Source organism: Erithacus rubecula, assembly GCF_903797595.1.
Source record: "Erithacus rubecula genome assembly, contig: scaffold_289_arrow_ctg1, whole genome shotgun sequence".
Lineage (NCBI taxonomy): Eukaryota > Metazoa > Chordata > Aves > Passeriformes > Muscicapidae > Erithacus > Erithacus rubecula.
The window spans coordinates 116,978-134,257 of record NW_027636038.1 but is presented as its reverse complement, the minus strand read 5'-3'; the positions used below and the strand labels follow the sequence as shown (position 1 = coordinate 134,257).

At 41.0% G+C, this 17,280-nt stretch overlaps 1 protein-coding gene across 1 annotated transcript; it reads right to left on the bottom strand.

Moving 5' to 3' along the window:
- Nucleotides 1-587: 587 nt before the first annotated feature.
- Nucleotides 588-8,574, bottom strand: LOC306815915 (serine/threonine-protein phosphatase 4 regulatory subunit 3-like). Its single transcript, XM_079332418.1, has 11 exons — nt 7,869-8,574; nt 6,574-6,651; nt 6,250-6,363; nt 5,384-5,500; nt 5,060-5,191; nt 4,323-4,425; nt 3,695-3,853; nt 2,849-3,018; nt 2,370-2,509; nt 1,747-1,918; nt 588-1,163 (listed from the first exon to the last, which is right to left on the bottom strand). Exons 1-11 carry the CDS (start codon nt 8,415-8,417, stop codon nt 1,080-1,082), a joined length of 1,818 nt encoding a protein of 605 aa, XP_079188544.1. The 5' UTR covers nt 8,418-8,574; the 3' UTR covers nt 588-1,079.
- Nucleotides 8,575-17,280: the final 8,706 nt, after the last annotated feature.

Here is a 17,280-nt window from a genome sequence, read left to right as displayed (position 1 = left end):
AATGTATTCAAGTCTAGACTACCATTAAAAAGCCTGCCTTGGTCAAGAGCCATTGTATAGTTATTACATTATTTTAGTTTGGTCAGTTTAGGTTGGGCTTGGTTTTTTGGATTTTTTTTTTTTTTAAGATAAATTTATTTTCAGCAAAAAATGTCTCCACTTAAATAAATTTTATCCACTTTCAATTTTCCTAATTTTGCTTTTGCTTTTTGCATTTGCAGAGCATCTCTGCAGTGCAGATTTGCTCAACCACTGGCCTCAGCCTCTTGAGAGCCCATAAACAACCAGATACTGAAATCTGCTAAAATAAAATTAGGAAAAAAGAATTTCTTTATTTGCAAAGTTTGAGATGCCACCTGCAATTCAGTCGAAAAAGTGTAGAAATATTTTTGAAACCTTGTACTGGCTTGGCCATGACAGATTGAAAGAGAAGCCAAGAATGTGGTTACCCTTTGCTCAGGGCATGACATCACTGACTGGAGCAGTACTTCACAGGAAAAGAAGCAAACCCACCCAGTCAGGTTTCATGTAACTTTTTTATTAAAATAGTACTTACAAATAACATATCCTATGAAACTACAGAGTTCAATTTTAATTCCTGAATTTTACAGGTCAGCATTAATATTGCCACATACTTACAAATGGTGTAAAACAAGTACATTGGGATCTTTAGTACAAAATAAACTTCTTTGATGAACAAACTATCTGAGCATATCTATACAGAAAGCAATTTTTTTCCAAACAAGAGCTACAATTAAAACTAGGTATTACCCTAAACTACCAGCTAAATCTCCAAAACATCATAACAGCTTCACCTTAAACTGTTCCAGGAGCAATTTACCTAACATATGTTACTACATATTACTACTATATTGCATAATATTAATTATATTACTTATATTATATTTTACTCTATTATAATTTAAACATATATTACCATTACATTCTTATTCTATAATAACATATATTACAAGAGAGATATATTTCATGTACTGCAGCTGGTTCCATATTTTAACATTAAACAGTTGCAGCATTAGAAAACCCATAAAAAAGTCCTTATTTAAAAATTTCAGTTTCCTTTAGGAATCCAGACGAGCTCTTTTCTTTGGAGATGTCTCACGATCTTCATCATCTGGATAACCAAATATTTCAAATAGACCTCTCTGCCAATTAGAAAAAGGTACAAAAATGAAATTCACACATTGAAAAAATACAGTCTGCACATCTGTTTTGCCCCCAGGTCAAAAGGGGTGAGCAATAAAATTCTTGCCAGAGTTTTCTCTAGCTCCTTGGAAGCTAAGATTCAAATAATGCTCAGCTGTAAAAGGCACAAAAGAGGTATCACTTCCTACATTTTGTCTGCTTAAAAACACGTATTCATTCCCTGATGGGGAATAGACTCCAAAAAAGGCAATCCCATCTGTATATCACACACACAGAGCACTAGCTGGGCAGGGAAGAAAGCCAGAGTAGGAACAGTTTAATCATGCAGAAGAGGCAAAATTACCCTGTGTCCACCAGATTAACAGCAGACTCCAGTCCCATCCTATCCTCCTTAAACCATACCCTAAACTAGTCAGGGTTTCATTCTTGGTGAAAGTAGTCAAGGATTTGGATGATTTTATCCCTAAGACACCCTGTACAAGGCTATTTGCTGACCATGCCGCATTACAGCCAGTGAAGCCCTAGGAGGTTGCTCTGCTGTCCTACCTGAGGATAGGAGCTTCCATAAAAGTTCTCTCCCACCTTGGGGGCTGTCTCCACTGTGGTCTGGGTTGTGTACGGTGGATAGGAGCCATTGGAGCTTGCTGGTGGCATTGGAGCTGCCTTCTCTTCGCCTTCACTGAACTGATCTTCATCCACCCGTAAGCTCATTGCTCCTTTGACAAATGTCTCACCAGGCAATTTGGAGGAGACACTGCAAGAGACACAGGACAAGTGATTGAAGCTTTGCCTGATGTTTCAGACTCAGTCAGGCCATAAATGGCTTCCAAAGCTTTAGAATGAATTAGGTGACTCGGGGAAGACAATCCAGCTCCATCCCTGCTTTCACCCTCACCAGAAGCTTCACAAATACACAGCTGATAATGAGGCAGACTGAATTCTAACTCAGAAGAACAGAGCAAGATTCTGTTCTTCATAAGCTGAGAGTTTTCTCAGTGGAACATTTAATCTACTGACCACATCAGCTCTACTCAATAAAAGGTAGATGGGGGATTACTCTAACCCAAGAAGTTTTCAGAAGGAATGAAATCCAACCCCAATCCCAGCCACCTGCTTCTGCTGCTCTATGGGAAATTAAAAACCAACCAGTAGGCTTGCAGAATGGCAGGCACTGGCATCCTCGTTAGACAGAAACTGGGCCATACCTGTTTGGTTTCTGATTTGGCTGGTCTTTTTCTTGCTCATATTTTGTCTTCAGTCCCTGGAATGTGTGAATGTATTGGAGAGATTCCAGTGCATCAGAGAAGTTCTCAACTATATGAGCAATAAGGAGCTGAATGTCCTCCTGAATAAGAACAAAACAGGGCTTCACTCTCAAAAGTTTGCATGCACAAAATCGGAAAGCTTTCAACTTTATTTTGGAAAGTAACTGATTCCTTATCTCGAACCAAAATATTCTTGTCAAGAACGAATGGGGAGCAATCAGATTTATTCTTAGGAAAAGAGCTGAAATCTAGAGAGAATTATTAAACTTCCCTTAGAAATGGACAATAGAGTCTGCAACGTCCCAAAATTTGTGACCGTTCCATTAAAACAGGATGTTTGCTATCTTGGAAATCTTCCTTTTGCCTCTTGCCCTGCAAGGTCATGGACATGTCAGTGCTGAAGCTGCTGCTGAACTTACCATTCGGATGAATTCAAACAGCTCCAGCAAGGCAGAGTTGAGCAGATTGCTCCTATTCCTGTTGTCCAACATAGCATTTACAACTGGTTCAAACAGGTTTCCCAGAGTGATGTAGCGGATATACAGTTCATCTTTCAGGCCAATTATCCTCCTCAGAAAGCGAAGAGCACCTGTGTGAAGAAAGGTATTCAAGCATTCAACAAGCACATGACAGGGCTGTCACCTTCTTACGGAAGAATTGAAAAACCTGGTGTTATCCCAAGAGGAAGATGCAGCCCCGAAGCACAGAAGCAGATTTGTTGACAGGTGACCTTTCTTTCCTTCTTTGACTTTCCTGGGTATTTGAAGGTCATCAGGAATCATGGATTTTTTGTCTCAAGTCCAGCAGCAATGCATTCCAGCATGCGTCAATTTAAACTATCAACTCCTTTGTGTTCTTCTTCCGTGTTCCCCTCCCAGAACCAGCCGTGAGTCTTTAAAGACCCTGCTTCCCAGGATTTCATTCACTCTCCACAATGAGAACCAGATTCAGGACATTATTAAGAAAGGACACAATTTCTACTGAAATGAGGCAAGAAATCTTATTCCAAAGGATCCTGTCATGGAGATTTGAAAGGATCCCTGTAGACTTCAAAAGAGACAACAGTTCTTCTCTCACCGCAAACTGCATTGGTCTGTGCTTACAGATAGCTGCTACCTCTTTTTTCCCAAATGACTTAATTGTAGCCAATGAAACACAGCAAATGAGCATGAATTCTGAGTTCAAGTGTACATCAACACTCTTACACCTTCCACATAGGACACACAAAGCCTTTAAAAAATAAATCACAGCAGTTCCATACTCACACAAGGCCAGAAATTTGTGTTTGGATTTCAGCAAGACCAGTATTCTTCTCAGGAGATCTTTGTTCATAATGTACCTCTTCATGTGGTATTTGTGCCGTTCCACACAAAAAGACAGCAGCTCCAAAACTGAGGCAAGTATTTCTGCCGTTTGATAATTATCTACAAGATAAATTAATGCTTTAAGTTGTACAAAAATTAAATCCTCTACTGTCAGCGTACACTAAATTTAGTTGCTATTGCAGTTTCTGATATATTTTTTGTGGATTTTTGTTTTACTGTATTTCTTTGGGAGGTCAGAACAATTGTGGCTTTTTCTTTTTTTTTTTTTTTTTTTTTGGTGCCTTTTTTGATATTATAATAAGTAAATATTCTTTAAAATTAGACTAGTAAAACTATGACATTATTTTCAATACACATGAAGGAAGTGCATCTTTACAAAGTATACCATCAAGCTATGTCAGCATTCACAGCTTCAGGAAAGGGCTATGAAAACTCCTGCCCACATAATCCCTGTCCCTGGAGGAATAGAAGCTTGCAGCTAGTCTGTTCCCAGCAGGCATCACAAGTCTGTTGCTATTACCAGGACTGTGCTGCCGTTCAAAGGGAAAAAAATTGAAATTGTTCTTACCTATTTCATGCCATTCTTCTGATGCATCAGCCGGAAGCGGTGCAGTAAGAACATGAATGTAATGGTCGTAGAAGTTATCGAGAAATTCAAATATTTCTAAATGCTAAAACAACAATAACTTCATTAAACACTGACATACATACAACCTTTTAAATGAAAAAAGAGTGGTAACAGAAGAAACAGCTTACAAAGAATTCTACTGAGTTTTTTGGGTCTGCAGAACTGTCTTCACACAGGATCAATTTCTTTATTTTGGGAAAAACTTGTGAGACATCCAACCAACCTAGCTGTCATTAAAATAATCCCCAGCATATATACTGGAAAAAATAGCAGGGACTCCAAGTGCTTGACAAAGTCTTCTTAAACCATTCTTAAATGCATGTAGTTTTGCCCAGAAAAAACTGTAAACCATTTTACAGGTATTCTGGTCCATTGCAATGTATTTAAATAGTTCAGGATTTATCATCCAGATGGAGAGAGCTATGGCCAGACAATTCTATGGCCCTGACACATGGGACTGTGTGGTTTAATACTGGCACAATGCCCCATACACATACCTTGCATTAGCAAAATTAGCTTATCTTTTGCTTATTTAAAGTTGCTGTCAGACCACATGCCACTCAATTAAAAAACCTTATCATTTGTTGTCCTCTGCCCATAATAATAGCAATAGAGAATATCAGGCTTTTAAGTTTGACAAGACAGTATCATGTCTTCTGCCATTCCTGTTCTCTTACACTAGCTGTGGTCAGCATTTTCTCTGGATCGATCAGTGCACGCAAAATCTCCATTAACTGATGATCACCTCCAAATTCAGGGTCAGGACTACAGATTATCTGCTTAATGATCTCAGTGATGAGTTGGGTATCCTGCAAAAAAATCCAAAGAAAGAAATCACAAAATAATTATTCACAAGAATGGAATGAGGTCCCCATTTTCTGCAATTTTTTAAAAACAAAAATTAAAACAAAATACAGAAATATCGTTTTTATTTTACTGGTTATTTTCCTGTTTGCCCTAAAACTGGTATATTCAACAAACTCCAAATCACTTTTACTCACATTCTCACTCTGTCGGGCCTCTTGCATTGCAAATTCGTGGACCATGGCTGGACTAAATTCTACTAGATAAGACAATATATCTGTAGCAGCAGATTTAACTTGCAGATCATCCACTCCCTCACACACAAAAATAAAAAAAAGAGATAAATTTGTTAGAGTAAATAAAGTTTGGGATTTCTTATTGCATGAAGCTGTCAAGAAGAGGCAGTTTAAAAACTGCAGAATATTTTGTCACAAAAAATTTCATAAACACGATAATATAGTTACAGAAAAACCACAAGGAACCAGGCAAATCCATTCCCTTCTATTTTCATCCTTTAGAAAGGGCAAAAAGCTTTCTGTCAATTTAAGAACCCTAACTTAGGCTGGAAACATTCACAACATCCTACTTGCTTGAATATCTAAGACGTTTTTGATATTCTATACCTGCTGTCCACAATTTATTCCTTTTGTACTAAAGAACCACTGTACAAATCAAGGTGCACAACAGTTTCTGTAACCATCTAGAGGCAACAAGAATTCAGACCTTTCCTTAAGGGATGTGATTTTCTCCAATAAAAAAACAACAATCAAGTTTCCACATGAAAAAATCTCTTTCACCTTTTGACTACCTTGTCAAAAGGACTTCACTGCCCTCAGATTTCTCCAAAAGTAAAATAGTAAGAGCAGTCAAGCCAAGTTACTCCAGAGCAGAACTGTGGGCAGCTTCTGGATTCTGGACATTATCAGAAACCTCCACTCTCAGCAAAGCAAAGGTCTCCAATCAGACTTGTAAAAAGATGCTCAGTAGATAAAAATATTTTAAAAGGCTATATGACTGTATGATTTTATAGTTTTATTGAAACCAGTTCCAAGTTTTCACTTACCATTAACATTTCAAGAGTTGGAAGAAATCCCAACTTCGCCAAAGTTTTAGGAAATTCATCTCTTTTCTCAGGTAACGTGAAAGAAAAGGCACAGAATTCCTTGAAAAACTTCATCTGGTGCACAGGGGGAAAAAAAAGTTTGGTGCATTTGAGTCAGAAAACTCTCCGAAAGAAGGAAACAGTTACAATTTGTACCGGGGGGTGCTGGACTGGCTGCTTCTCCATAAGTACTTCTGGAACTGCAGAACTCTCAGAACAGTTTCACTTTCTAATTCATCCCTCTCCCTTAAAGCCTTTGAGGAACCACCAAGACTACTGACTTACCAATTCACATCGTTGCTCTCCATCTGTAGCTTCATTTGTTAATCGTGTAAAAATTTCAGGCAAAAATTCTTCATCCTCCTGTGGAGCGCACAAAAAGAACACAAATTACACAGTGCCTTCTGGAAAGTGAAAGCATGATCTTTCCAGGATCCCACACGGCACACAGTCCAACTTTCCACACTGTCATTATTTTTATCACAAAGAAGGCAAATGTTAGAGTGCACATCTAGCAGGATCATTCCCAGTCTTTCAGCACTACTTCTGTGCAGCTGGAGCATCTCCAGCACACCAGAGCCACAGTAAAGCTGGTAACAGGGCATGAAGCCCAAAGATGATCCCTGAATTCGTGTCTACAGAGCGTGACATTTCCTTTCCTTCTCTGCCCTGCCACCTCTATGCTTTGCAGTTCCGCCCAGCCCCATAGACTCCCTGTGGGATTTGCCATACCCACACCCACATCGAAAGGAGCACTTTGCACATAAACTTCCACTCGTAAACCACTCGTGCACTTCTGATGTAAAAAGGGCTAACCAAGAGAAAACTTTGGCCCTACTCTACCTGAGCCATTCTTACTACACTGTGAACATCCCAAGGAGATCAGTTTCCCTCGTTTGGATCTGCAGCATTGCAAAGCACCTTCTCAGTTCATCTCTCTGAGGTTAACAGATTACAGGTTGGCTGCAGCCACATTCTCCTGAACCCTACTTGCAGTAAAACCAGCTCTCCCACATGCAGGAACTCTGCTTTGCCAAGATGGGAAACTTTTGTGACTATTATTTGCTTTTCAGATTCACATCCTCTACTGATACGAGATATTTAAGGCAAATACAGGACAACACTGCACATCTTGTAAATCATTTAATGCTTCAGACTCCAAAAACCTGGCAACGTCATCGTCTCTCAAGTGTTTTGGTGCTTTCTGCCATATCTGTCCACCCATTTCTCTGCATTCCTTTACATGGAACACAGTGTAGTAGATGTCCCTGGAACAAAATACCAGAAGTTGCATGTTCCTTAAATACTTATAGAAAACCAGCTCCAAAGATTTGCTTGGCAACCAAAGGACTTTATCTTGTTACAGCCCATAAAAAGTATTAAGACAGTGACCTGAAATGTATGATTTTGAAAATACAAAATCCAAGGGATCAGAAGGAAGGGAAAGCATTCAAAACATTGTGCAAATGAAAGTGCCTGTGATTAACTTCTATGGTGTTCACCAGCTGTAGACCATTTCCAAAGTACAGCCAGAGGGATCTCTACAGATCCCATCTAAGCCACATTAAAAAAACACTCACCTGCAACTCACGTAAAATCTCCTCTTTCCTGGAGCTGATGAAGGAATTGAGGGTAGAAAGACAACCCTCTTCAAAATCCGATGGATTAGGCATGATGATGGCCCGAATGTACTGTGCCCTGAATGCCTCGTTGATTTTTTCCCTGAGTTCAGGGTCTCTGGTAGGAATAACCTCCGGTAGCTTGGCTCTTTTGGTAAAGGATTCCCTGTGCCGTCTTGGTTCAGCCAAACAAGGATCATACTCAAGGCATCCGACAACATCCAGAATACACTCATCAGAAAACATCACCTCAAACAGAATGTTTTTGTCCAGGTACAGAATTTTTCTCACAATGTCAAACAGAAGATGCAAGCCTTCAGTGTTCTCTGCAAGCTCACAGACTCGGAAAAGCTTGAGCAGCTTTGGAATATAGCCTTTATGCCTCAAGGCCAGCGTTAGCTTTCCCTTACGGGCGCGTGAGAAGCGAACAGAGGTCACTAGGTCTGCAATCTCTCTAAGTCTGGGGAGCTTACAGGCAGGAAGGTCCATGAAACGACTAATTCTAACCATTTCTTCAGGTGCTCCTCTTCTGACTCAAGAAGGTCCTGGGTGACTTCCACAGAATGACACCAATACCCAAAGAGGACAAGAGAGAAGCAAGACTGGAGGCCACTCTGCACTGTCCTTCTACTGCTCTGCCCCTCCAACTGCTGAAGGTGTTCTTCAGTCATTATGATGTACCTGGATCAGAGGCTGCTGATTGGTCCGTCCCTCTAACTGCCAGAATTCAGAATGTTGGGCTCGTGGCTGTCAAGGGTTACGGTAGATGACCAACGGCTGTTGTTCGTTGTTGACCTTTTGGAACTTCTCGAACCCCTCCCAGTAACTTCTGAGGGCCTCTAAGAAGGCTGGAGAGGGCCTCTTCCCAAGGGCAGGCAGGGAAGACAGGGAATAGCCTTAAGCTGTTTCTATTAGATATTAGGAAAAGGTGCTGGACTGTAAGAGTGGTAAGGCACTGTTCACAGGCTGCCCAGAGAAGTTGTGGCTGTCCCATCTCTGCAAGTGTTGAAAGCTGAGCTGGATGGAGCTTTGAGATCCTGGTCTAGTAGAAGGTGTCCCTGCCTATGGCAGGGGTGTTGGAACCAGATGAGCTTTTAGGTCCCTTCCAAAACTGTCATCACGCAAGCATGCTGGGACACTTCCCCAACTGGAGCACTATAGCTGAGGGCTATGGGCTTTTCAGAAGCAAGAGGCTAGCAAAGGAGAGTCTCAGTGTTAAGGAAATTTCCCTGTCCAACCACCCAAGATCACTCTAGAGTCATTCTCACATCACCTCATGCGGGACCAAAGTCCTTCACAGCTATACCCTCCACTCTCACATAGTCAGAGCAGGCTTCCTTGCCAGCTTAACCCTGGGTCTGCCATAGCAGAGTTACAGATGTCCAGATCCTCAAAACAATGTAATCATGATGCAGTAACTAAATAACAAAATTACACCTCAAGCTGGTGCCTCTGAGAAGGAACCTGGAATAAAGAAACTCCTGTGCTTTCATCCCCTCACCATCTAAGTTCACGAAGGTCTGGAGCTCATTAGCTCGTACTGTGTCTCTGAGTGTCTGATCCCCTGGCTGCCCCACAGGTCCCTGTGCCCTCTGCAATGCAAAGGGGAGTTCATGGCCTCTTGTCCTGGGCTTTGGCTCCTGGCCCCCCGAGTTCAACCTGCCTCTTGTACTTCAGCTTCATCTCCACTTACCAGCACTGAATGTATTCTTGAACATCTACCTCACCAACATCTGCTGGGAAAGTAATACAGGTGGCTGCAAGAACAAAGGGCATTCCTGGAGTGTGTAGAGGCCAACTTTCTGATCCAGGAAGACAAGCCATTCAGAGGTTGTGGATCCATCCCTGGAAGTATTGAAGGCCAGGCTGGATGAGGCCCTGAGAAATCACATCTAGTGAGAAGCATCCCTACTCATGGCAGAGGGGTTGGGACTGGATGATCTTTAAGGTCCCCACCCATGAAAACTATTCTATGATCCTATTATTTGGAAGAGATATAAAAACAGTAAGAACTGGAGCATGGCTCTGTGTTGGCTTGGTAATAGCAGCTGCTTTTTTCTTTACAGTAAGTGCAAAGAATTCTTTGTCTTTGTGCAACACCTTAGAACTTTCAAATTGCGGGGACTATGAACACACTAATAGGCTGCAAATACATGTGTAAAGAGTACAGAGAATATATAAAACAAAAAAGACTAAAATCAATTTGGCATCAATTGAAAACTGCATCTTAAATATGCATGGAATGAGTCCCATGGAAAGCAACACCGAAAATTTTGTGGAGGCCTTGAGCGAACAGGAGACCACGTGCAGGCATAAGCTGTGATGTTTTTTCTGGTCAGGATCCCTTTCACAGAGAGTTTTAACTGGAAGATGATAATTTATTTTTAGCAAAATAATCACAGAAGTGACTTCACCTAGAAGTCAGTTTGGAGCAATTTCTTGTTTGAGCTTTATGCTATGAAGCTTTTCTTCATAATTCTGATATTCTGCTTCCTTTTGCCTTTGAAAACACTCTTCTAAAAAAAGAGAAAGCAAGTGTTATAAATGAGAGAGATTGGAATTAAAATGTTTCAAGCCTAGTCACATATTTTTAATTTTCATTTTATGAAAATGCTCAGCTATGGATTTTCACCTCAATTAAAACATCATAAAATCAAGAAAAATGTTTTTACCTGCTCCATTAAAATATGCAAAAGTACTTTGTGGAATATGAATTGAAGGGTATTTGGTCTCAAAAGATCTAGAAATCTGTCTTTCCATTTGTGGAGTGTGAGGGGTTGGGGGGAAAGTGATGAAAACACTTAATGAAAAATATCAATTTGAAATGTAAAAGAAAGGACTTTTAAAAAGACTGGCTAAAGTTTACAGATAATAGCTATGAAGTGACAACTTTGAAACCAAGTATTAAGTTAGCTAGGAATAATTCCCAGTTTTCAAAAAGCTGCTTTGATAAAGACCAGCTCAAGTCACAGAGGTGGTGGTGTGCAGGCAGCTACTCTTGCAAGACTGTGAATGATTGATTACCTTTAAGTGAGCCACAAAGGGATGTGATTTGCAAGTGTGACACTTTTCCCACTACACTCTTAATCTGGCTCTGGGTAGCTCATCTATGCAGCACTGCATACTTGAGCACATTTCCAGGTTGGTGCATCCATGCAGACTGTGCCTTAGCTCTACATACATTGCAGGGGCAAAAATAATCACGCTGCAACGTTACAGCATCTTCTTGAGCTCAAAAGGCTGGTGTCTGCTGAAGACCAGTGCCAGCTCTGGGAGCCACAGGCATGACTTGGGGCACAGAAAGTTGCCAGCTTGTGCTGACAGATGCATTGCTCACCAACTCCTTTAGTAGTTAAAGATGGATTCAGCTGGGATTGTTGGCTGGTTTAGAATTGGTTTACTTATTTCTTGAGTTTTCATGAAAAACCTAGGTATGTTCCACACTATCCGAGTTGGCTGTTCAGAGTGTCTCAGTCCCTCTCTTACCAAGATATCCAGGGTATCCTTCAGTGGGAACCTGATAAACATATCATTCAGATACCCTTGGTAATTAAGGAGCTCCTTGTCAGAACCAGAAGCACACCCTGAATCCCACTGACTGTCAGTGCATTTTGGGACTTATAAATGGCTTTGTTGTTTTTAAAATCAATTAAGAGCTTGAAGAACCTATATGCTTTGGAAAACAATAAATAAATATGAAGGATTTACACTAGTGGCATGCCCAGATGCCCAGCCATTGGCAAAGATAGTCCCCAACAAGGAAGAGCCTAGTCTTACCTGCTCCATGCTGCCTTGTGGTGGTTTATGATGACACTCTATTCACTAATTGTCTGCTCTATACCCAGTAATGGTTGCTGTAGCTTTAGGATGGGTCCAAGGGCAGAGGTTGCACCTGGGAGCTCTTGTGCCAGCTTTTTTCAAAGCTTCACTCCCAGGCAGGTGTCTGTGGTTCCCTGCAGACAGGCAGACTTTGTTGCTTAGCTGGCTTGGATTTGTTAGCTTAGGCAAGAAGTTTTTTTCATTTCCCTGACCTTGGAGGCTTTGACAGCAAGCCTTCCACAAGTTGGGGTTTGTTTGTTTTTGTTTTTTTTTTTTTTTCTCTGAAATGTTAGGTTTGGTTTTGGTCTGAGATGAGAGAGTTGATGGCAGAAGCAGAGGACCAACAAGGAGCCAAGGAACTGCTCCATCCCAGCCCCAGACCTCAGAAAAGCTGAACCCACAAACAAAAGGACACTAAATCCACCAGCTTCATCTGCTGTGATGAGGAGACCAACATCAGAGATTCACCATGTTCCCATCTGTTTGGCTTTTTTCCCCCTGAGCTTCTGTGTGAACCTTTTGGTTTTTTCTTCCATGAGACAGAAGCCAGGTGCCATTTTGTTCCTCCCCGCCACATGGTTGGCTGTTGTTTTGCATTTTGAGGAATTTTTAGGGTTTTTTTTGTTGTTGGTTTTGTTGCTGTTGCTGTTGTTGTTTTGGTTTGGTTTGGTTTTGGTTTTTTGTTGTTGTTACAGTGTGTGTGTGTGTATGGGGAGAGCAAAGTCTGACAGTTCAATATCTAGCATTTTTCCTCAATTTTTTCCCATGCCATGTCGGCACTCTGTCAATAAATGGTCAGTTCTTTAAACTTTCATCCACTGGTGTTAATATCTCATTGGCAGAAAGGGCATTGTTAGAAACATTTTTGTAGAGGAAACTCTCATTCTAGAGCATTTTCTCCTAAACTTTTCTCTAAACTGAGACACATGCCAAGCATGATCATGAAGGAAGATCTCCCTTACAAGGGAGGCATTACATTTGCAGAACATTTTTTTTCTTTGGCCATTTAACCCTTAAAACACTGTTTAAATTCACATCACCACAACCCAGAGTGAAGATGCTGGGGAAGAGGCTGGAATTTTAAAAAATGTCTTCAATTTTAAAATGGTCTTGAAGCACCATTGTGAGTTACAGTCAAATGGCAGAATAGCCTTTGGATATTAAACAGATTGAAAGATTTTAGAGGCAGCAATTTTGGACAACCTGCATGTCACACTTTCTGGCTTTTGTACTTGAGTGGCACCCAGGAGCAGACTCAGGATGAAAATGCTTTAGTTTTAAAATAATCTATTTCAGCTTTTTCTATTTCCCCTTACACCTTACACATGTGAGGATAGGAGAACAGGTAGGATGGATGTCCTGATGGCAGGGCCTCCAGGTCATAGCTGGGATAGCAGCAGGACAACTGAAGGAAATTCCCATGGGATGCAGAGGGTATTCAGCCTCCATCAATCCCAGCAAGCCAGTGTTTAGGGGAAAATGATCAGAACAAAGTGAATTTAGTCCTTCTGCCTACATCAAAAAATCTTTCCAGAAGTACTAAAGTTTGAATTAAATTTTTGTTTTCACTCATTTGATTTTAAAGGCCAACTTATCTTCTGGAAATTTTGTCTTTTAGCAACCCTAATATAACAGAGCGGCATACTTTATAGAAATAAACCAATCTCACAGCAAATTCCAGACAGGCTGTGCAGCACAGCAGTGCCTGGGCAATCAGTACCTTATTCAAAATCTGCTCTTTGCTTAGACTGTGCTTGGTGATGGTGCTTTGAGCCAGAGAAGGAACAGAGACCTGTAAAATGCATCTTTCCCTGACCATCTGGGCCCTCTCTGCTCCCGGAGAGGCAGCCTTAGGTCCAAATGCTACAAGGTAAATGTCATTCCCTCACTGGAGATGCAGGAGGGTGGTTTACTGAAAATCATACCCAAACGCAAATACATGCAGGGGAGATAGCCCAGTGCTTCTGGGACTTCTGCACAACACAGCTGGAATGAATCAAAACAAATGCCTTGAAATGAACTAGAAGTTCATCTATGTAGACACTAGCAAGGGATATGGTCTCGCTGACTTACATACATTTTAATTTCTTTCCTTCTCAAATTCAGAGAGACACCATTTAAATCAAATACTACATTTCAAATCTTGTCCCTTCTTGAGACTAAAGACAACTGTTATTGGCTGTTACTTACTTTACAGTTCCTTTGTGGGTACTACAGTCCTCATTATTCAAAACATAATCCAAGGGGGAAAACTAATGTTCTTCATGTAATTATATTTCAAATATTTCATTTTCATGTCAATAAATCTCTGGTATCTTCCTCCTACTCTCCAAGTACCCCCTCATGTTGTTGCTCTTCAATGGCTGCTGCCTATATGACCAGCCTTCCCAGCTAAGGAGTCGCTAATAATGCAAATATCACTACATTGCCATTAATGGAACACACAGTAAGGTGCCCAAACAGTTGAAATTACTTCTTCCGAACTGTAATCTCTTGTATTTATTGACTATGAACTTGAATTGTCACTTGCTATTGTGCTGCTTGTTCATTGCTCCCAAGAAAGACCATCCCAGTTAAACCTTTTTCCCTATAACAGCTTGTCAGAAACCTTTTTTCTTTTTAATTTTCCACCATTCTACTGCTCCTTTCTTCCTCTCTTCTAATATTCATGAGTAATGAATTAATATTGAGATCATTGCTTCAAGGAAAGGTCAGGTCTCTGGTGAGTGGACAGTAAAAATGCAGAAATCTGGTGCCTGTCACTGCCCTATTGCAAGGAACTACAGGAAGTCAGCACAAGTCACCTGAGTTCTTCCACAAAATGAGGGAAAAGGGTTCCATACTCTGACCACAAGAGTCTTCTGGAACTCCCTCCAAAGAAGGTTTCTAGAACATGAATTTTTTTTAAAAGCAATTTTTCAGAAGTAAATTCCCAAAACATGACCATGAATAGAGATCAGGATGATTAGAACTATTAGGATCAGAACATCTCTCCTTCTGGGTTATTTTGCCAAAGAATACTGATGTTCTTGTCCTGAGCTTCCATGGATGTCTTCCACTGTGGTGGTGATGGAGGACAACACAGGATATCTCACAAGCACAATGTGACAAAGGCAGCTTCCCTGAACTGAGTGACATTTTGGTTTGTGCAGAGCCTTGTAAAAGGAACTTCTTCAAACTCCTTCAATGGATATACACAGAATAAAGAATGGGAGTAAAGGTGACTATTACAATTTTAAGGTGCTGATACTGCAGCTCTGAAGTGGCTTGTAAAACAAGGTGATTTCAAAGTTCCTCAATCCAGAGTAACATATAAAGAAAGGTTTTGGTTTGAAGGAAACTAGGACAGTACGGCCACTGGGGATGGTCATAACAGAACTGGGCCAGCCAGGGAATCTGTAGCATAATATAGAGAGAGATGGGAATGATGGAGTTCCTGAGAAACAAAGAACTTTTAATGTAAAAATAACAAATGTAGAAACTGCATGATACAAGGAGAAACCTCCAAAGACCCTGAAACCCGGAAAGCACAGAGGTATATAGACAGGATGAAGGGTACTGAATCCCATCAATAATGAGGGTTGGATATATGTAGCTGGCAACCAGCCAACTGTATATGGAAACCAAGAACACCTTACTTGTAACAAACTGGTTAACATAATAGTTCCCATGAGACAGCTCCTCTCTCTATTCTCTTGCCACAGTGTAAAAGGATGTCCTTCCTCCTAGCTAGGTGGCTCTCAGGGTTTGAAGCTGAAACTCTCTGTATCTGCAGATGAAGGCAGCTCCCCATTCACCCCAATTTCCACAGGACAGTATTCATGCAGGAGCAAACTTCCTGCCTGTTTGAGTGCACTATGGATTCTGCAGGAATTGCACTGGCTTCACTCTGGCAATCCAGCTGTCAGTTTGTTGAAGTAAATATGCATTCAGCTCAAACAATAATATTTGCTTCCACAAGTTGTTAAATGTTTCCACAAAGTGGATTAATTATGCAGTCATCAGTTTCTCCTGATTGTTGATAAAACTCCAAAGTTGAGAGAACAATCAGCATTTAAAGCACTGTGGCATGTCTGTGTGTGACATTTGTGAAATCAGGGAGTATAGAAACAATGTCTTCAAAAATCAGGATTGTTTTGATTCTTGTTGAAGAATGATGATGCTCAGAAGGACGTGGACAGCTCCCAGGAGCAGCTCTGATGTGCTGGTTCTCTGAGAGTCAGCTCATTACGTCTGTAACAGAGAATGTCACTGATTTCCTTTCTTCAGAATTAAAGACTGACAAATGTGAATGAAATGAGCAGAAGAACTGTTTGGAAGATGACAAAAACTAATGAAAAGTCTATGAAAATCATTGATATGTACTTACTTTTTTTAAAAAAAAATTGAATACATATAAAGCACTCTGGCCACCTGTTCTTGTTAGACATGAACTGGTGTCCTGGTTTGAAAGGACAGGTGTCTGCCGATAAAGGCAGAAGTTTTCCTTTGAAATAGAGACTTTAGTTCCACTCCCCTCCAAGTATTATAAATGTTTGAATCAAGGACTCTGATAAGGGGCTGGGAATAACAGTTCTTTTACTAATATATCTAACCATACAAGCAGAAAAACAACAGCAGTTGTTAAAATTGCTAACAGAACAGAACAGATAACTCGGTTCCAGTCCCTTTAGCTGCAGGCACACTGTCTCTGTGCTTGGTCCCAGTCCTGCAGCTGGAACAAAATCCGGAGCTGCAGAGGGCAGGCGGGAGCGCAGGTGGGAGGGGGCGGCAGCGGCCACGCCGGTCTCGGGTGGGAACGGGCTGGAGCGGCGGCTCCTCGCTCACCGTGTGTGTCCGGGGGATCAGCTGTGTCTGCAGAGGCAGGAGGCTGGAACGGGGCAGATGCAGGGCAGGTGATCACAGACCTGATCAGAGACCTGGCTCTCCTGTGTTCCCCAGCGGGGGCTGAAGATGGGGTGTCCTGCTCTGAGCTCGCTGGAAACACGAGTCTCCTCTGGAAGCCTCAGAGGCCCCTCCGGGAGCCGCTGCCACTGACCCCTTTGTCTGGAGTCATCAGAGACCCTGGGTGTAACCCGGCCAGCTCCATTGGCATGATAATGGGAAAAATTCTTTCAATTGACACAGTAACAGAAAAACACTCAACCCCCAACAAGTGGTTATCGTTATCACTGTTGTTATGATGAAAATGATAACGAGCTCCCTGATGTCAACACAAGGCTCAAAACGTTATCTTCTGAAGTATACAAAAAGCTCTGAATAAATATTTATCTCTTTAAAAATGCCATGGTATATTAATAAATTATAAAAAAAGGTATTGTAAACTGATCTGCATCTTAGCCATTCAAAATGTTGGATCAATTTTGAACATGTACAAGTTTAGAGATTTTAATTCATAGAAAATATTAACAGAGGCACTTTCGTGCAACTATCAGAAGTGGAAGTATGTTTAATATCACCATGAAAGAATGTTTACAACATAGAGATCAAATGTATAAAATTACTGGGAAAATGAAAAGCATTTATTGCCTGAACTTGGTTGCTTGGTTTTACT